This window comes from Amphiura filiformis, chromosome 13 (genome assembly GCF_039555335.1).
Source record: "Amphiura filiformis chromosome 13, Afil_fr2py, whole genome shotgun sequence".
Classification (NCBI taxonomy): domain Eukaryota; kingdom Metazoa; phylum Echinodermata; class Ophiuroidea; order Amphilepidida; family Amphiuridae; genus Amphiura; species Amphiura filiformis.
Genome location: NC_092640.1, coordinates 37,597,181 through 37,619,723, shown reverse-complemented (window position 1 = coordinate 37,619,723; position 22,543 = coordinate 37,597,181). Strand labels below are relative to the sequence as shown.

At 36.8% G+C, this 22,543-nt stretch overlaps 1 protein-coding gene across 1 annotated transcript in view; it reads left to right on the top strand.

Annotated features, from left to right (window-relative positions):
* LOC140167636 (uncharacterized) overlaps positions 1–20,475 on the top strand; it is a 77,558-nt gene extending 57,083 nt beyond the window's left edge. Inside the window, exons 15-21 of the mRNA XM_072190932.1 lie at positions 3,967–4,110; positions 7,122–7,211; positions 8,013–8,126; positions 9,252–9,413; positions 11,214–11,366; positions 12,091–12,948; positions 13,770–20,475. Of these exons, the coding sequence (XP_072047033.1) occupies positions 3,967–4,110; positions 7,122–7,211; positions 8,013–8,126; positions 9,252–9,413; positions 11,214–11,366; positions 12,091–12,948; positions 13,770–15,176 (2,928 nt within the window). The 3' untranslated portion in view covers positions 15,177–20,475. The remainder of the gene's footprint in view (positions 1–3,966; positions 4,111–7,121; positions 7,212–8,012; positions 8,127–9,251; positions 9,414–11,213; positions 11,367–12,090; positions 12,949–13,769) is intronic.
* Positions 20,476–22,543: the final 2,068 nt, after the last annotated feature.

Here is a 22,543-nt window from a genome sequence, read left to right as displayed (position 1 = left end):
AAATCCTAAGCACAATGCAAGAGCAGTTGACCCCATCCGTAACCCAGGGGTCAAGTTATAGGGGTCAAATTGCGGCTTGTATTCAGCGTCTGTTGACTCTAGTTTTTAACTGTTTCAGAAATTGAGTTGTGTTTAATATGTTGCTCAAAATGCAAGAAAAGGTATTGAACATAATTGCTTACAGAAAGCTTAGGGCAGTGTGCTGCGAGAGTATAGAGATGCTAATTTAAATTTTTTGCAAAACCTGCTTTCTGTAAAAGGTGGACTTTAAGTCATCTTTGTGTCTCTTTATTTTTTTAATTGCAGATGGATGGTTTTCTCTAGATTCTGTTAAGTTGTATGTAGGAAAAATATTCACAATACATATGGATGGATATATTTTGTACAGAATTGTTTACCTATAAAGTCAGAGATATCGCATCTGACAATCCTGTCAATCAAACTCCCCACAGCCTGTGATTCGTTAATAAGTAGTGTGTAAAAGGAAGTTGATTCATCTGGTGCCTTCATCAGATAAAAGGAATCGCAGAAAACTGAACAATGTTGGTACTTTTACAAGGCAAATACCAACTTTTCTAGGCATTACTGACATGTGTCTTCGAAAAGATAGTTTGCAAGTATTACTAATTAAGACCTAACTTTTGAGACTGTGTGATTTACTACTGTGTTTCTGAGTTTGATTGACAGGTGACATCAGACACAAGCTAGTTTCTTTATATTCGACTTTTATTATAACTATAGCTGCTTCACAAACTGATTGTTGTGCATTTTGTAGTTGAATGTGGTGAAAATAACTTCTGCTCTTTTCATGAAATAGGTCAGGTAATTCCTTCTTGGGAGTGTTTATTGCCCTATCTATCATAGCGCTGTCTGCTAGCATATTAGTATGGCTTCCTCATTCTACTTCCTTGCATGCACAATTTCTTGTCTGTCTCCTCTGACATTTACCACAGAATTATAACGAGAACCAGGACTCCATACCATAAACCTTCGCCTAATGGGGTAAATTTCATGTACAAATAGAGAGCTCCCTCCTCAAAAAATCTCAACAAGAATTAAGGGTATGTGCTCTTATTTGCTTGTGGGATTTTTTATGGGAGGGCACATTTAGTTTGTGTCTAAAATTCCAGTTATGTCAAGGTAGCCCATAGCGCCATTAGGCGAACGTGTACAGTATACATGCAATAGTGCGTTCAGTTGGGGGTATTCGGGGCCTTGCCGATGAAAACAATTCTGTCGCTCCTTAGATGCAGTCAGTGCGTCACACCATGAAGGAAGCCTGTCTAGTATCGCGCACTAGCACCGATTAGTTTTTGGTGCATTTCGAGCAAAACACGGATACCCCAACTTTTGCGTGTATCAAGATGGCGGTTAATTGAGTACCGGTTTTCTGGGTTTATTTCTATGCTCTAGCACAAATATACAAGTTCCTGACAAATGTAAATGGCAAAACAAGTGCATAATAGAGGAAAGTATAGTTTGTCAGTGATGACATATTTCTGAGTGTCAGTTTATTTTGTGTTGCTTGTATGTTAATTGAAATAATCTGTGATTGAAAAGACAAAGTGTTCACTTGATTACCAATGGTGCTATTGGAAGCTTCCTGTTATGTGTTTTTTATTTTCCACTGTCCATCATTTTTTTATTAAATAATTAGCACATTTGAGTACTAGATAGCTAATTTCACAGTCTGTTTTCTTAAACTCAATGCAGAGACATGCTTGGGTCCTAATTAGACCTTGGGACCATTATCAATTAAAACAAGTACCGTCGGATCCGTGGCGGTCGCTGCGGGACAAGGAATTCAATTTTGCAGTGTTGGTGTCTTTGAAGCAGGTTCAAGTTTGACCCCTATTTTGACCTGTAACCCCTCTGTGAGCTTAACCTTTGAGAAAAAAAAAATAAAGAAAAAAAATTGGGAAAAAAAAAAAATTTAGGAAAAAACAATTAAAAAAATTTTGGAAAAAAAAAAAATTTGGAAAAAAAAAAAAATTTCGAAAAAAAATTTCAAAAAAAAAAAGAACAAGAAATTTAAATTTCCCTTAATTCTCTTCAAAAAAAATCCCAATTTCCCTTAATTCTCTTCAATTTCCCTTAACTTCCCTCAATTTCCCTCATTTTCCCAAATTTCCGGATCTAAACTCTTTTTCCAGTATGGGGCGGTATAGGCCCTCCCCTCACCAAGTATCATAGCCATGTGACAAACAATGTAGACGTAACAGCATTTTTTAGCGTTTGTTACTAACGAACGGACTAACGGACTAACAGACTAACAGACGGAGAGACATGGTGACTTATAGAGCTGCTACCCGCAGCTAATAATGCTCAAGCCAGGCTAAAAGGCCTATATAAGCATGTTGGCCTAAATGGAAAAGGCAGAGAGAAACAAATTTGAAGATGAAGAAAGATTTGGGAAAAGAAGGCCACTCCCAACAAATCAAGTGAACAATTTTACTGTCAGCATTTGGGTCACGAGAATGGAAATGCTAATGCTGCTACATGTAGGTGGGCTTTGCAATGGGGATCTGTTACTTCTCAAATGTGATTGGTATAATTGAAGACCGAATTAAAAAGACTAGTTTGCGTATCACGTCTTGTCAACCAGGCTAAAATGCCGTACTGCGCAGGTCAGCAACCAATCACGCCGCGGCTTTGCCCTGACGTGAGACGCAAACTAGTCTTTTTAATTTGGTTTTTAATTATAATTGTCTTTCTAAAGCAAGAGGCAATGGCTAATATTCATTGCCATTTCATCTTCAATGATCTTTCTTGATCTATAGTAAAACTGTTCTGCTTTAAATTTGGTGTTGCAAGCTATCATGATGCATGGCCCAGGCCCATACAGGGTTCCAGACTTGGTTTACTTTAACGCACAAATCACACATATTTATGCTGTAATGCACAAATCACACATATTTATGCATTCACACACTTTCCTTATGCCTTCAAATGCAAAGTGAAAAGTCCAGCATGTACAAAATCTTGAAAACACACTCTTTCATATAGGCCCTATCCAATGATTTAATATAGAAAAACCTGATATTTTCATCTGGTTTAAAGGAGTGTTTCGTGATCCTAGCATCCTCTTTTTATGACATTTTTCAGTACATATCCACGAAAAAAGCTTATTCCCAAAATTTCAGTTGATTCCGATTTTGCGTTTGTGAGTTATGCATGATTATGTGTATTACAATACTCCATAGACAATGCGTTGTAATTTCGTTCTGGTATACACCAATCCGAGAAGCGTTTACTGTATTTGGCCCTCTATTGACGGTACCACATTTGTACCAGTGCGGGAGATTTAACTTGTTCAATGAATTCATGATCGTGTATTGAAAATCACTGTTGTGTACAATTCTGTATAGCACACTAACAAGTAAATGATAGAACCCCCGACCTTGGGACACCGCAGTTTTACGTGCAGGCAGGGTCGGGGACACCGCAGTAATGGCTTAGTCGGATTGGTGTATACCAGAACGAAATTCAAATTTCACGATATCTTTGCTAAACGAATTAATATGCAAGAAATATTTTGTAAATAAAACATTATGTAGCAAGAGGTTTCCAGTGGTATAAAAATCTCAACTTTTTTTGAGAAAAGTGGGGGGATGAGGCTGTGGATCACGAAATACCCTTTTAATAGACAAAATTATACTCTTATTATGAGAATGAACCATGAGATTATGTCCCCTTCAACAATTCAGTGAAATTAAGACACACATTGTTAAAATTAAAATTTACAATTGAAAGGGTATGTTCAAAAATCGATTATACCCCTTCAGCAAAATGCTTAAAGAAAACCCTAGTTACAGAGAGCACAGAATTAATACGAACCCTGTCAAGTATGATTCTTCTTTCCTTGGCTGACTCAAGGAAAGAACAATAAAAAATTTTCATAATACCAATAAACCTCTAGTACTGGATAATATGTAATCATTATAATGTTTTATTGTTCAATCTCAGCAGGAAAATGCTAAGCTGGCCATCACAGTGTCCAGTAGATTTATCCCAGGATGCCCAGATGCACAGGACATAGAAGCCAGACTGCCTTCCTGGGAGCTCAATATTGATGCAAATTTGGATGCAGATGATGCAACTCTGAGTAAGGTATGTAAAATATGTGACTCACTATGAAATTAATACACTGATAAGCACACTGACAACTGAAATGAACACTGAAAATATACCATAAAGCACCACTCACTGAAAAGAACACCGAAATAGTTCTTCTGTTATTCTGTATGCTAAAAGCCATTGTCCAACCACACTGAAAATGGACTGAAACACCTTTGAAAATCATAAGGCACTCATTAACCCCACTGAAATTGATTTAATCTCACTGAAATGGCCGGAGAATCACACTGAAATGAGCTGACCAGTTCCTGTTATGGAAATTACTGCCTATAGCAGACAATAGCCACTTGATATACATGTACCACTGAAAATACACTGAAAATAATTTCAGTCAAAAACAATTTCTTTTGTTGTGGTGATTTTCAGTGTAAAAATTTCATAGTGACTATGGCCATATTCATAATTGACTAAGTTACATGACGTGGGTCCATAGGCTGATGTGGCTTTTCTGTTTTAGGTCCATAGGCTGGTGTCACCTTGCGTTTTCAGGTCCTTTTTCTGTGTCATCCTCCACCACTTAAGTTTGCCATGAGCCTGATGTTCATGTCCTGAAGCAGCATCTCTATGCTGTGTTGTACTTGGTCTTTACATCTGGTAGGTGGGCAACCTGGTGGCCTAGAGACAGTGAAGTTGGTCTGGTAGGCTTGGAGAAGAAGGTGGTGGTTGAGTATACGTACAACATGGCAAAACCATTTCATCTGTTGTTGGCTACTTCCAGAATGGTCTGTTATGTTCAGCCTGCCCCTGATCTTGTCACTCCTTACATTGTTGATTGGTCTAACACCAAGGATAAACCAAGTATATCTCATATACTTTAAGCTAGCTTTATTGGTGTAATTTGCCCAAAGTCCAAAGTTTGGTTCTCTAGGTGTGATGAATAGGGAGGAGAAGGTCTCTACTCACCTTGAGATGTCTTGGTTTGACCAGATAGTGTTTTTTATTGTTATTATATATTGACACTTTAAAAGTGCATTGGTGAAGGTTATTTAAACAAGATATTCCTGAAAAAAATTGGTGTCAGTTCCAATTTACAATGTAATTATTATTTGAATGTAATGTTAAAGATGGTTCCGAAAAATGGCCAAAAGCAATTCGACAAATAAAAAAAAAGGTAAATGTGGTGACTAGTTTGCATATCTTGCGACAAAAATTGCATCGGATCTTACGACTGCCGCTTACCACAACCTCATTAAGTTACATCCCTATACGCCTCACCAGTTCTTTGAAATGGCAAAAAACAAAAAACAAACAAAAAACAATTTTTTTTTTTTTTTTGCAAATTAGCTACCTAATTTTTCCGCCAAAAATTGCATCAAGTCTTAGGGCAGCCACTTACCACCACCCTACCAAGTTATACCCCAATACACCTCACCAGCTCCGTGAAACTGCCGCTTACCACAACCTCATCAAGTTAATATCCCTATACGCCTCACCAGTTCTTCGAAATGGCAAAAAAAAACAACCAAAAAAACAATTTAAATATGCAAATTAGCTACTTAATTTGCATATTTTGCGCCAAACAATGCATCAAGTCTTAGGGCAGCCACTTACCACCACCCTACCAAGTTACACCCAGATACACCTCACCAGCTCCGAGAAACTAGCCTGGAAGCCAAAGGCATTTACACAGTTAAAAACATAGTTCACACAATACAAATGTATAAGACCCCATTATAGCATAAGGCAATTTATAAGTCATTTTAAATGATTTTAAATGTGACGTATACAATTTGTCTATAACACAGGGAGATATAAAATGTAGGGATTTGGGTACTTTTGTTCAATTTTCACAGAAATTGAAGGATTTTGACCTATGTTTTTGTTTGTCTGTTTACCCCTGGGTCGCTGAAACAAAGAATTATATTAATTAAATCACCTAATTTATAATTAATAAAGGACAAAGAAAGATAAATGCAAAAGTGTGCTTCATTTAGTTAAAACAATAGTAACATCCCTGTTGTGTACAAAAATATAACTCTATACGACAATGCAAATCAGGATCAATTCATGGACTAAGTGCACAGGGAAATGTTGAGTATGTAAATTAAATGGAACAGCCAAAATGCCAATGGGTATGTAATTTTAACTAGAACAGCCTTAAATTGATATCGATATTAATATTGACGTCACAGATTCGATTTGTCACGTGATCGTCAAACCTGTACTAAAGGTGTCAGTTCTGCAGGAACTGACACAAAAATTATATATTAAGGTTAGCAACTATTTTAAACTGTTGCGATTTGGTAGTTCATAGCATCATGTGAATGAGAGTGAGCTTTAGCAAAAATTTCATTGATTATTTCATAACATGCATGTAGAAGAATTCAAACATCACTGATATACTTTTGTAGGTCCTGTGGTTCTTGAGTTACAGAGGGCTGAAACAACAACACTTTTGTAAAATGTTTATAACTCAACAATAAATCAAGCAAGTTTTCAAAGTATATGATTTGTAGAATGCATAAATGTAGAACTTTTGCAAAACATCAAAGTGTCATTTTTCAATAATCTATTGATTTAGATAATGAAAATCATTTTTTTTTTGCTTATTCGACCAACAATACCTAGTCTACTCTTAAAGGGGCATTTCGTGATCCACAGCCTCATCCCCCCACTTTTCTAAAAAAAGTTGAGATTTTTATATCACTGAAAACCTCTGGCTACATAATGTTTATGTACAAAATATTTCTTGCAGATTAATTCGTTTTGCAAAGATATCGTGAAATTTGAATTTCGTTCTGGTGCACCAGAACGAAATTACAACGCATTGTCTATGGAGCAGTGTAATACATATAATCATGCATAACTCGCAAACGCAAAATCGGAATCAACTAGAATTTTGGGAATAGGCTTTTTTCGTGGATATGTACTGAAAAATGTTGTAAAAAGAGGATGCTAGGATCACGAAATCCTCCTTTAAGTGAATCTCATGCTGGGATCTGAATTTTTTCCCAATATTAATCTTGTGTGTGTTTTCATTGCAGGTCAACCAACATAATGGGATTTTTTCAGCATTCTTTGCAGATGTTTGCATCAAGTCTTACTCAAGTGAATCTGACACATGTAAATGGCAGGTTAGTTTATACTGTGATATGATTTAATCATTTGGGCATGATTTCCTTTGGTACAGGGCCTCTGATTGGTTCATTGCATGACAAAATCATCTGAGTAACCAATCAAAATATAGCTTTCAGCTCCACTGACTATTTTTACCATATCTCTGATTGGCTCAATACATAACCCTCTTTGTACCAATCAAAAGAGTACTTAGATGCTGATTGAATTTGGCTGGTAGTGCCCATTAGGTTAAAGGCTTATAGGATAATGCAGTATCGTTTGCACCCAACAAAAATGTGTCATAGTAAAAGCATATGAATAATGGGTTATGAATATTCCTTTTTATTACCAAATAATGTATCCCAAAAATGGCTAATTCTACATAACTTTTTCATTTTTATTATTTTTAGTAATGCTAGTGATCCCAACAAAGTTTGTAATGGACATGCAGGGCCCAAGAATCACAAGGATTTGGTACCGCAAAATTTGCCTTAACGCAAACTATGTTGATAGAAAGCAAAATCATACTTCTACGCTATTTAAATTTGGTATACACTCACCGGAGCGCTTTCACCGGGTCAACCGGCGTCTTCAGCGGATGTTATTGCTGTGAAGATTGTTGTTGCTAGTGATGTAGTACTAAGACACCTCCGATGACATCACAGATGTTGATGACGTCAAACTTGAAGTTGTTGTGCCACCCCCTTGGTTCTGGGGGTTCAGGAAGTTGTCCCAGACAACTATGTTGTATGTAAAACTATGTTGATTTACCATGTCATACTACCATTTTGCGTATCTTTTCTTGATTTCTATTATAGTGGAGCAAAGCTAGAGATCCCAACGAGCCATGTAATGGATTCAAATTATGCAGACATGCCAAAGGAGACGAGGGGATTGTCAAATTTACTATACATCTGTACCCAAAGTACAAGGTAATTATTTTCTTATGCAAATATATGCACAAAAACATATTTGCAACAATATGTGTACTATGTGCAGCGTACTTGACAGAAGCTTGCAGCATGCAGTTCAGAGTATGCAAGGATTGTTGGTAGCACATGCATATGCACACAAATTCACAGAAATATTCATTGTACTCGAGCAAATGTCGCAGCTATGCGCAAGTTGTCAACACACAGTCTTCTCTGCACGCACCTTAAAGCATGCAGTGTACACACAATCTCAATATATACCTGCAACTATTTGGTAGTTCACAGCATCTTGTGAATGGTAGTGAGCTTTGGCAAAAATTCCATTGATCATTTCATAGCGAGTGTGTAATTCAAATTTCACAGATATACTTTTGTAGGTCCTGTGGTTCTTGAGTTGTGTTGTAAAGAGAGCTGAAACAACAAAAGTAAAACGTACATAACTCGGTAACAACAATAAATTTTTCAAAATATTTGATTTGTAGAATGAAGTTTTGCAAAGCATCAAAGTATTATTTTTCAATAATATATTGATTTAGATAATGAAAATGGATTTTTTTGGCTGCTTCGACCAACAATACCTTGTAAAACAGGCAACACATGCACTACATGTAGTGCAGTGCATTCAACTTTTAAGCAAAGTATAAGGTTTTACCAAATTTACTGGTATGAAAAACAGGGAAAATGCTTTGGAGCTCAAATTTCACAACATTTTTACTATAAAGGGAGCATAATCATGAAATGTTATAATTGACAATGCTTGGTTACTAAATAAGTAAGTACAAGAACAAAAAAAAACAAAAAACAGTTGTATTGGTGTAAGCCGACTTAACCTTATAGTTTCTTTTTAAAAATACATTATTTATTTTGGGGCCACATCCATGTTTGGTGCTTTTGAAAAGTTAGGGAAAATTAAATCGCAAAGTATCACACAATTTTAGTGGGTGTTTTTTTTTTTATAATAAAAGGTGTTTTACCCTATTCTACCAACACTATTTATTTTTAACCTTTTACGCCAATATAACAGTTCTTTGACTAGACCTAGATACCTAAGTTGATTGGAAAATTGACTCCATCTATTGGTCGGGTTTTGTCTGACAGTGTCACAAATATTGTCATATTTTTCAGCCACCCTGCTTCAGGGTAAGTATTCTTTCCAAATTACTTGGTATCCACCACACAGAAAGGTTGAAAGTGATTTATGGTGCTATATGGGACTACATCAAGAAGAATGAATTACAAGATCCATATGAGCCGGGCATCATCAACAACACAAAGCAATTCTGCAAGGTTGGTTAACAGGAATACTGTATTTAACATATTTAGCACCCCAGGCCCTTAACTCCATGAGAACTACCTGCTGATTGGCCAAAATGAATATTCTGTCCAATTTTGAATTAATAAAATCATCTGTAAATACAAGTTTGACCATAAATAGTTTAAAGCCGAGTCATAATTGGCAATTGAAATGAGCATTTCAAGTTATCAACCAATCAGAAATGCTGTTAGATGACTTATAGTATCCAGGGGGTTAAGTCAGTCACTTTTGGGAGACACTTATTAAAATTATGAAATGCATGTCAGAACTAAGGGGCACCACACTTAATAGGGGGGTGCCGCATTGCCAAATTCAGCATTGATTCTGCGCCATTCCAAGCAATGAAAGTCAAAACTTTGCGCGCTTTGACAGCACAAAATCATTTGAAGGATCATTTTAAGACTGATATTCAACTTAATTATAACCAAAATTACTTCTTGGTAGGTCCTATTTGTCCAAATATTCCTGTGTCACAATTGTTTCGTCTTAGCCCTAGGTGCCACAAACCCTATCTACGCTACGCTACGCCACGCCACACTGTTCGTCTTTCCCATATACCAGATTGGGTTCACCTTTAAAATTGGTTTGTTTCATAACACATGTTGATTTTTATGAATTTTAGGATGTGCGTAACGCAAAGAGACCAAACTAGTGTACCTCTGGCAGTTATCGTTTAAAACCCGATATCAAACGATTATTTACGTCTTAAAAACTTGAAGGTTACTTCAAGTTTCCGCATGTAGCACTTTAGCATGCATTATCGACGCAACACATTATGCATGCGAACAATCACACACTTTTATTGTAAGTTTACAATGCGAATCAGTGGCGAAATATTCAGGAGGTACACTATTTTGCTCTCCACGAGTGACACACAAACAAGATACAAGATATTTTATTTTCCCATAATTCACATGAAATCACACAAGTATACATTTTAAAAAACAAAGGCAATATCAAACAAACGAATTATGGAGGGGATGACCAGAAGGCCAGTAAGGCCAGAGGAAGTCACCCCCCTTAACAAAGCAATGTTACCATCAAAAGAAGTAAAAACAATACAAAGTATAACAAACAAACGAGAAACACAATGCTCAAGAATTAATCATATTTTGAGATCAAGTCACGTTTATATATCTTACGGAAATGTTTCAATGAATTTGCCGTTTTTATTGAGTTTGGCAATGAATTCCATAATATTGGACCAGCAGTACGAATGGCATGGTCAGTAAATGTTTTGTTGTTCTTCATTAAGTTGAATTTATCTGCGTTTCTCGTTTGGTAATTATGAATATTGGAACGTAGTGTAAAGAAGCCATCAAATACGCCCGGTAATTCATTATTACTGTACTTGTACATAAACACCCCCAATTCAAGTTTGTAGGTGTCTGCAAGAGTTAAAATATTGTATTTGGCAAATAAGGGAGCAGTATGGCTTCTATAATGACTATTTGCTATTGTCCTCACAGCCCATTTCTGTAATTTCATAATTTTATCCAAGTATGTTTTACACGTATCCCCACAAATCAATATTCCGTAATTTAAATAAGGTAAAACAAGAGTACAATATAGAGAATACAGGATACGATCAGGTACATAAAATTTAAGTTTGTTCATAACTCCAATATTTCGCGAGATGGTTTTTGCTATACAGTTTAAACTTGGTGGCGCCAGTACTCTTTGGGTCTAAAATCTTGTTGGGTGTTGTAAATCTTAAGCAAATCTAAGCCCACACTTCACTGATGCTGTCCACTATTGATTTGATACGTCAGGTTTTCCAGGTCAGGCGTATGAGGGCCAGTGAAATGCCAAAGCATATGCAACGCATTCTTGAAGCACCATTACCAATCGCCATTAACCATGTCATTACTATGGATGCAGGAGGTCAAGGCAGTACAGCCACATTTGAACTTGATGTTGAAACTGTAAGTTGATAAATGATTTTTAAAGACACAGTACATGCTATATCTTAGCCTTGATTCAAGGCTTTTGCCTTTTTCTTCTTTCTTCCTTTTTTAAAAATCACTTTCACCCAGGGAAGTGCAACTTTTGCTTGAAATTGAACATGAAACCCAATTGACTATAAATGCTATAGTTTATATAGGCCTAGGCCTATATTGCTTGTAGATCAATGTTTTGTCTGAAGTATTTCGATGTCATTCTTGAATGTCATTCTATCCATGTACTGAGCATGCTGGGTTTGGCCACAGAGGGGCCGGCCTGAAGGTTCATGTGTTTGACCAGGGTTTCACTTCCTTGATCTGACCTGGGAATCCCTGCTGGCTGCTTACAATAGTATCAAGCACACTGTATGCAAGAGACAGGGTACTCTCACACTAAAATGACATTCCCGCAGAGGTATGGCTGGATGATGTTCTATGTATGTTGTGTGACAATGGTTTTAGTCTTTATATCAATGGTTATAAATGATACAAGTGATAGAAAAATGCATTAGTCTCTAGAAAGCCTGAGGACTTGGAGCAAGTCTAGCTATATCTATCGCACAGATGCTCTATCGCTAAGATAAAAGTTTGATAATACAAAAGCAAAGAAAATATGGTGATTTGAGTGTATTATGGATCTTAAATGCTATTATAAAGTGTGCTGAGTTTGGGATTAAGTTTTTCATATCATTTTGTATTTTTGCAGGAAAATGGGTGTGTATCAATATCTCCTCGTCAAAAGTTACCAGACACTGAAAACCCATCAGCAAACCCTGACCAAAATGGTGTGAACCCAATGTCATCTCAGCCAGCAAACACCCAAGGACGACCAGCATCGAATGTGGCTTCTAAACCATCTAGCAATGCTCCATCAACTCTCAGTTCTCCAAGCCAGATGCCTTCTGCAAGGAACGGGATGAAGACTGTGCCCCAAGGACATGTACCACCGACTAGTGCTGCTTTTACGAATAATACCCATGAAGGGCTTACTTCGAACATGAGTTACGAATCAGCAAGCTCTGCACCATCAACCATCAGTCCTCCTAACCAGGTACCATCATTAAGCAATGGGTCAAAATCTGTACCCCAAAGACCTGTAGCACCCATCGATACTGCTTTCCCAAATACTCATACAGCATCTACCAATAATGGCAACTCCTCATATCTACCTCAGACTCCAGCCCAAACTAGACCTAGCTTGACAGCCAAATCATCAAGTGTTCAGAACCCAAGATCTCCTCCAAGTACAATAACGTCCCCAGACTATGTTCCTACATCAGTTAAGCAAAGATCAAAGTCTTCCTCAGATGTCATAGAGATTTGTTCAGCTTCATCAGCAGGGATCTTCCACAGTAGATCTTTAGCAAAGAGCTCAGATTTACTTAAACCAGCAAGTACTTGTTCTAGTGTTCCTTCAACAAGCTCTGGTGCATCTTTAAGGAGTGGCAATGGAGAAAGTAATACCACAGCAACCACTGAATCAGGAGGGGTTGCACAGGATAGTGAAGCAGGCCCATCTAGATCTGGTGACAATGGTAGCATGATTGGAACACCAAACATACCTGTAAGTAAAGTATGTTATATTGCTATATGTACATGAAGGGACTTATGTCAAAATGATGCAGTTGACCACTACAACATGACATCAAATGTGGCACATTTGAAACTGAAATTAAGGCAAAAATATTGAGTAAAAACAATAAAATACTACAAAGAAAATTTACATCACAAAGCTTCAGAACTTTAGAACCAAGTATGCTAGTCCTTCAGTGTTTTCAGTATATGATAGCCTAATGTATGTATAAGGTAATGCTTTAGTATTGTAACTCAATTTTCCAAAAAATGCCTCTTTTGGTCCCCATGGAGCAAAAGTCTGGTTGAATTGGTGAGACCAGTGTAATAGATGATACAAGTTGTCAATTCAAGAGAGTTTATTTCATTATGTAACTTTTGAAAGTTTGGAGATCTAACTTTTGAAAGTTTGGAGATCTAACTTTTGACAGTTTGGAGATCTAACTTTTGACAGTTTGGAGTATCTCAAGCTTATTTTGACTGTCAGCGGGGTTTTATCTTCTAGGGCAGACTCCCATGAATCCTGTTGATAGAGATTTTAGAAGAAAACAAAATACAAAGAAAGGTTTAAAGTATCAATTATACCTCACAGGGCTTTAATATTTTCATGCAAATTGTAAACATTAATTGCAAGCAGTAATAGCCCTAACTACATTATAGGTGTGGTACCTGCCAACCAATTTGCCCCAGGGAGGCATGCTGGATATTGATTGGGTTTTGTTGATTTCAGCACAATGTTGGTTGATATACATTTGCCATAGTGTGCAAATAAAAAAAGTGACAATAATGTACTTTATTTCCATTTTCTTCTAGTCTTCTACACAGTCTACAAATACTCTCCTAGAATCCTTCAAAGAAGAACTCTCTTGCGCCATATGTACACAAGAATTACAAGAGCCCAAAGATCTGGAATGCAGTCATACATTCTGCAAATCCTGTCTTCAGAAATGGCTGGAATCGCAAAACCAAAAGACGTCCATCCCATGTCCTGTATGTCTGAAGGACACCCAACTCTCTGATGGAGGAATTGATGGTTTGAAGACAAGTCGTATCATCAAGAATCTTGCGGACCAGGTCAGATCTGCTACTGCAGGATCGGTGCTGAATTCTGCATGCAAGATCCACGAAAATATGATCGTTTGCATCCAGTGCAAGACTTGTGACCAGTTTGTGTGTGAAAAATGTGTTGTCATCTGCAAGAGGCTTGCGCATGAGGTCGAAGATCATCCTGGAAGATTTCGTGATGCAACTCCAGGTCAGATGCTTCATCCACTCTCGGATAAGAAACGGAAGTATTTGGAGCATCTGCAAGAAAATAAGAAAAGAAAGAATTCTTGGAAGTTGCAAGTGGAGCATATCACTCATGCGGTAAGACGGTATAGTGACGGACTGAAAGAAAAGATTCAAAAAGATCTGGACACAAAGTTGGAAGAGATTGAGAAGTTAGCAAAGGAGGGCGAGGAAACATTTGAAGCTTATGAAATGGAAATGACAACATTGGTGAAAGAGGTTGATGGCGCTATTCAGAAACAAACAAAGGTGAAGGCAACAACAGAAGCAGCAGCAGCGCAACGGTCAGCTACAGCACAAGCAGCAGCACAAACAACAGCAGCTCCTAATATAACTTCATCCCAACAACCTCATCAAGTCCTGCCGTATCAAGTACCTGGACAGAATTTACGAATGCCATATGCGGGACAGCATGGTTTACAACCCATCATGGGACAGCAGATACCTACTGGTCAAAGGTGGTCACTACCAGTCATCAATGGTCAAGCATGGACAATGCCTGGTGGCATTGGTGGACAACAACTTATGCCACAACATATATTGAGCTCTGGTCTGGGTGGGCCAAGCATGGGTCCAGTGAATGCTCTTGGACATTTTGGTCCCATAGGTCCACCTTTAGGTGTCGCTTATAATCAGTTCGGATTTCCCTTTAATGGTTACAGTAACCACGGTAACAACACACAGTTGCACGCAGCTTTACAACAACCTCCTCAGGGATCCGTCCGTGCAGAGAATCATGGGAGCCAGACTGTTTCTCAGCAACAAAACCCTGAGAAAAGCGCAGTACAAAAGGCAGCAAATGATGAGTCAGAAAAGGTTTTGAAGAAAGCCATCCAGAGTGTCCCAGCAAACCGTATGCTGACCTTTGTAGCCAGTGGTCACCACCTGCAGAAATCTCCTGTTGGACAAATTGTGTATCAGTGGTGGTGATTTGTTGTTATAGGCTCATAGAATGGGAATTTGTGAACTTTAAATGGAGTTTGCAACTTTCTAGACAGGATGCAGCTGGACAAAAATTAAAAGTGGTAATAAATGTTGTGGTTAAAAAGGTAGACATAGGTTTAGATACATTGTATAGGTGTGTAGGAGTGCCAAAATCTCATATCCTGTGTATGTGGGTCGCCAGCATAGGTCAAAGATCTTAATGATGTCAAATTGTTCAAGTTTGCATGTGTTTACACAGTATACACCTATACAATGTATCAAAGCATGTGTTCGGCTTTTAACCACAATGTTTAGCAAATCTCTATAGGGACCAAGCTATGGAATACTGCTACCTATCTATTCAGGAAATTTCCTAATTGCAGGATTTTTTTAAAGGTGAAAAAAGGTGTTTTTTTAGGATTTGTGAAAAATTGTTTTCAGGAAAAGTGTTAAAGTGGCTGACATCTCTGTGAAATAAGGTGTCACTTAAAATAAAAAAGCATAATTTCTGTAACAAGATTTGTGTATATTCAGCATGCAGTTACACAGTGCTGCTTGTTTGCTACAGTTTGGGGACTCTTAATCAGTCAGCTAAATGTACATGTAAAGAGGTGTTTTTTTTTTGTTTTTTTTAGATTCAAGTTAACAAATCTTAACATGGAAATTTTTCAGGATTGCTAATAATTGAGTTTAGGAATACCTATTGTGAAAGTATGTGTATTTTTTAACTCTTTGTACAAATGTACTAATTGGTATAATATTGAGGTTATGAAAGAAGTACTAATATTGATAATATACTTTTGTAATCCTCTATGTCCATACCATGCCATCAATTTTACAGCTAAATATTGTTTTAAGTGTGGCAATGTTGCCCTAGATGTACATGTATCACCAGAGATATAGCTGTTATTTGATCAGATAGTATTGGGATATCATTACGTTTTGTTACCTGGAGAGATTTCATCATGTCTCACCTCCCTTTTCAACCAAATCGACGGTAATAACTCTTGTAGTGAGGGATCAACATTTAACCACAAATTGCCTCAGGCAAAACTCACTTCCTGGGAACTGAATACCACACAAGGTCTTTTTTATGTAACTAATTGACCCATTTGTGTTATATACTGCCTCTAGCTATAATGACGTCCTTGTGATCTGGTCAACTCATTGACAGATACGGAGGGAATTCAATTTTTGATAAATTCTCTCCTCTCCAGGTAGTGAAACGTAATAATCATGTAGAAAGCATGAAATGTAAAGCCAAATGACAAACAGGTGTCCTAAAATTTGTTATATACCTAACAAACCCAAGAATATTTTTGAACACTTTTTAAACATGTCAATATTTTTTTTTTAAATGTTTTAATGTTTTGTTTTATAAAGATCATAAGAAACATCTTAAAACCTTTTGTACAAAAAAACCTACCAAAATGTTTTTTATAATGTTGGTAAAATGTTGCGTAAAATAGTTTTTTGCAAACATGTAGAAAGAAAGGTTTAATTAACAAACATTGGTTGCAGTCGTGTTTTTAGATATTTTTTTCTGTGAAAATATTTTTAAAATTATGTTTTATAACTTTCATTTTTAAAGCCTTAATATATGATTTTCGGTCACATTTTAATCTAGTTATTCTTTATAACGTATTAATTAGTAAAACTGTCAGAAAAGTTTTTTGATCATTTTAAGCCAAACTAATGAAGTAAAATGAAAGAATTCTCACCATCTTAGCCGCTGTGTTCTATGGGGGATTTAAGGTCATAATTATGACTTTAAAATTCAAACTTGCTCTGTTGTCTTAAAAATACAATTAATTTGGCTTAATCCAATTAGGTGAAAGTTGGAACATATGTAAACATTACAAATATGACACAAAAATTGACCAAACTCATTTTTAAAGATCAAACATTATGGCTTTAACCATGTTAACCCAATATTCAAACTTTTTCTGGCAACCAATATGCTCCCATATCGTCACTGGGCGGGAATAACCTCATATGTTCTTTTGGCCCTTGAACATGGATTAAGCCTTGTAGGTGTAGACTTTATATTGAAGAGGTTGCTTTATCTATGTTCAAGGGCCAAAAGTACATGCAGGAAACACCTCATATTTACTTTTGGCCCTTGAAAATGGATTAAGCCTTTTAAGTGTAGACTTTATATTGAATGGTTTACTTCATCCATGTTCAAGGGCAAAAAGTACATATGTGACTCATCACATCGAAAGAGACCACCTCGCGGCAGAAATGAAAATGGGGATTTAAACACTAGGATAAACTGCTGCTTTTTAGCTTGAAAATGACACCTTACTTGTTGAAATCAGATACCGTAAAAATGTTTTATGAGGCAAAACAAACTCAGAATTCTTTTTATTTTCTTTATATTTTTCCATTTTCTTTCATTGTTATCTGCCATTGAAGCTAGCCGCGAAGTGGTGTGTTTCGATGTGATGGGTCACATTTGAGATTTTTCCCGCCCAGTGACGATATGAAAATGTTATGAGAATGCTTTGTATTGGCTTTCTCCTAAAAAATGCAAACAAAGGATGGAGGCAGGGGGAAAAAGGGGTGATTGCTTGGAGGCCAATTTTATGTATACATGTGGTCTCTTTTCCATCAGTGGGGAATTTTGAAATTGATTATCTTTGGTAACCTTGTATTTGATTATTCCATTTAAAATCCACACTACAATATGTTAGAAATATCTTCCACAGAGGAGTATGAATTTTGAATGGAATGAACAGAAAGGCAGCTCCATTTGAATTTCATACACCCTCTAGATTCAACCTGAATCTTCCACAGAGGGAGGGTGAGTTTCAATTAGAGTTGGTTAATGTTCTAATTCTATTTGAAATTCATACTCTCCTGTAGTAGATACTTCCAAAATTTTGTGTGGACTTTTAAATGGATAAGCCCATGTTGGTATTGCCTTCCTTCAGCATTCAGGATATCATGTGCCAGTGAGTATGTGAAATTTTTGTCAAGATGTAAATATGTAATGTTACTCTGAATGTATTCAATATGTTAAGTGTGCTTTTGGTCTCAGGGATTGACATTAAGTTATGATGAAAGTAACATTTTAAACAATCATGAAAATGTGTTACAGGCTTTAAAATGACTCCATCTACTATTAACAGATCCATTGTAGGATGGTAGAAATCAGATAAAGGGTAACATGTACAAAAGAATGTAACTTAAATACAAACAAGTTCAACTGTTATAGTGCTTGTATAGTCTAGTACAGTTAGTGATCTATACGAGGGAGCTGTTTTGCGCACACAATCATTCCGCATCTATATGGCATCTGTAAACTTGTGCCTGTGTACACCAGTGCTTTGAGTGAAGCAAATTGAAGCGGCATCCAATGAAATGTGCAAATTGGGCTATAATCCAGTTGAAATCCATACACCCCTTTGGAAGACCTTAATCTTCCACACAGGAGTTACCTGAATGAGTGATTCCATTTCAAATCTACACTCCCTGTGTGGGAGATTAAGGCAACTGGAATAGCACAATGATGCCACTGAGTGCACTGAGTGCACTAAAATAAAAACACTATATAAATATAGACTGGTAGCTATTTTCTACATGAAATGGAGGAGGGGCATTTTTTTTTAATCATCAAGCGGAGTATGGTTTAAAAAATGTAAACTACCAGAAAGGATTTTTCTTTGATATCAGTTTTACACATCATGTATGTGTAATGTGTCTATAGACAAGGTGACACACGATCTTAAACACTTTTGTTTATTGGCAGTAAGTTGCCAACGACATTGGTTCAAACCCCATGGAAATTGATGATGACCCATGCAGATTTTTAGACCTTTAGCTTATTTCTAACACTGGGTCATGTATAATACTTGAGTTATAATATAACTTGATACATAATGGACTTCTACCAAGTTTTACAATATATCATGTTTTTGAACAGTTAATGTACACATCTTGTATTTAATCCACCTGAATGAGTATGTAGAGCAGGGGTTCTAAATTATATTTGCTTGTGGGCCACAGAGGGGCAAACTCATTTCAAAGATCTTCATTTGAGGACCAAATACACCTTGTTTTGCTTTACTGTACATGTTAGATCTTTTCAAGGATCAACCACAATTGGCCTGCGGGCTGCCTATTGGGAACCCCTGGGTCCGTATGCACAAAAGAGTTAGACCGGGTCTAAAGTTAGACCTGGTCTAAGCAGAATTTAGTTCCACCAGGAATGGACCTTTACTCTTATTTCCTTCCTAAAGTAGCTAGCAAATTTTAAAGATTTAAATGCAAAGTTAAAAAATAATACAAAAGAACTTAAGAAAATGTAAAGGAAAATGTCCTTTCTTCTGGTATGAAATTCCACTTAGACCAGGTCTAACTTTAGACCCAGTCTAACTCTTTTGTGCATACGGACCCTGATGTAGAATATTTATAACACTACTAGTACTTCTGTTATTTAGACTAGATTTTACTTATTATTTGCATGTTTTAGACTAGAGATGACTAACCCTACCATGAATAAATAAAAAAAAATCATGGAAACTTTCACTCTTGGGATAAGGTGCTGTAGAACAAAAACTGTTTTTCCGTTTTGGGAATGTTTTTTGCGTTTGCTGTAGGGGGAGAGCGGGGAGTGTTCGCCCTAGGGGCAGGTTCGCCCACCCCTTGTTTCTCAGCACTACGGCTATCGGGGAATTTGGTGATGGCAAAATTAGGTGACATAGGTCATTATAAACTTCTCATATTAGCTACGCTATAAACCTGCCCCAATATGGGGCAAGTTCGCCACTTTGCAACACTTTTTTGTTTGCTCTATCCTGTTGCTATTGTAAGGCCTATAGTTCTGGGACTGTGGCTGTATATAGCTAAGACATAGGGCTTTCACATAGGCTAATCAGGTCATCTCTAACCTTAAAATTGACATCGCTAGGCAGGTCAGAAAAATATAGGGCGAACACTCCCCTATGCATGAAAAATCAGCTGCTTTTAGACGATTTATTTCGACTAAAAAATGTGAGCGAAATGAGGGGAAAAAATTGCAAACGCACCCAAATTTTAACTGTTTAAAAAGGTGTGGCTTTTTAATTGCAAACGCACCCAAATTTTAACTGTTTAAAAAGGTGTGGCTTTTTAATCATACGGCACTAACTTTTTTCAAAAAGAGATGCCTAGATGTTTAGGGTTTGTTATTTTGCTGAGTAGAATATGAATAGTGAAATCTGTATAACATTTTGTGTAAAAAATGGGGGCTGTTTGTCTTCCATGGCTTTAAGTAATAAACAGTTCATAGCTATGTACCATTTGGGGTAGCTTTTGCATAGATGATGTACAATACCTTTTAGGGCTATAAAGTTGATCGTGTGTGATACACAATCTGTGTGCAGCTGCCCCTATCGCATTTACCACTTAAGCCAGCTCAGCTACGTAGGCAGAAAAACAACTGAAATTACCTGGCGCATATCTTTTTCTATTGATGTTAAAAACAATTTAGGTCACTCCCATTTTCATTCTATTTTAGGCTTCTTGCTGTATCTTTCTTATTCTGTGGCGTAGCTAGGTGGAAAGGGATGGCACATGCCCTGGGTGCCGTCTTAATAGGTGGGTACCAAATCAATCAACTCAGGGGGCACCATTCTGTACCCTTGCACCTGGGTGCCACAACCTCTTAGCTCTAGCTATGCCACAGTTTTAAATTTTATTTTCATTTCAAAGTATGTTGATAGATAGATATGCAATTACATGGTTCACTAATTAGGGGCAGCAACAATTCTCAGCAAAACTTGTTGGGAAACCTATGGAATAATTATACTTTGATATTTCTCTTATTTTAACGTGCTGAAATGCCGCTTTTCTTGGCTGACAAGTCTAAACAGTATGCTTCCCCAACTCCCCCTTCCCCACTAATCAATGTTGGGTACTGCTAAGAACGCACTGCATGTTTCAACATTGTTTGGGGGAATGACATGCTTAAATATTTAAATTACCCAATTGAAAGTGTTCCAACACTTTTGACAAGCATTGTAGGCTAGTTCTCAAAATATTGATGTCCTCTATGCTGGAATATGACCTAGTATTTTTAAAGGCTATATGTGTGATTGTAATCTGCTAACAATGAATGTATTAAGGGGGTACTACACCCCTGTGGTAAATTTGTGACTATTTTTGCATTTTTCTCAAAAACTAATAACACACTGGTAACAAAAGTTATGTGTATTATAGGGGCAAGGAATCCAATTACTACACTGAAATTTCAGTAACTCAAGACAAGCTGTTCAGTATATATGATAGAAAATGAGGTACATCCTAGCTGTACCTTATTTCTTATCAGAAATAATGAACCGCTTGTCTTGGGTCGCTGAAATTCCAGTGTAGTAATTGGATTCCTTGCCCCTATAATACATAACTTTGTTACCAGTGTGTTATTAGTTTTTGAGAAAATGCAAAAATAGACACAAATTTATCGAGGGGTGTATTTCTTAATGTCTCCAACAATTCATATAACAGTAATTGACTCAGGAACTCATTATATCAAACAACTTCAGCGACAATAAAATTATTAACACAAAAAAAAAAAAAAAAAAAAAACTGTGGTGTTTATTTTCTCTTCATTTTTTCATTCAATATATAATTTATACACGTATGAATTAATTGTAAGTACCGTATTGGTCCGAGTATAGTCCCACCCGTTTTTTAGGTGAAATTTTTTCACAATTGGGGGTGGGATTATACTCGAATTTAAAAAAAAATGCATTCATATTCAATGCATTTTAAATTATCAATTTTCATATTAAAAACACAAAACAAAAAAAATTTTTTAGGTCAACCATGAATGATCCTAGCATTTAGGTCTAGATCCAGAGCCACTCCAAAACCGAAAAAATGAATAACTTGAAAAAATTTTCTAGAATTTTTCGAAAAATGGGGGGTGGGACTATACTCGAACGTGGGACTATACTCGGACGAATACCTACAACTGTCACGCATTGAGCATGACACTCACGCATTAGGGCTGCTACACATTGAGCGTGACAATAGGCACTCAAGTTCCTCACGCTCTTACAGTCACACCAAGGTTCTAGCTTTCCCAACTTTCTCCATTTTTGCAGTGTATTTCCCGGACGAGCCCCCAATTTTGTTACGAGTCGTACTTGACTCAAGGCCAAAAACACCTTTTACCCAAATTCACACGAATGCACAACACAAATACACTGTTTGATTAAGCTAACAAAATCTAAGTCTTTAATTGAAAGTAAGATATGATTGGTACAATATATGACACCAAATGCATACAAAAATAATCACACAATCACAATAATATTTTAACTACTCAGTACTTAACCAGCAGTCGTCTTGTAGGTGATGTAAATCACTTGTCCTGCGAAAATCAG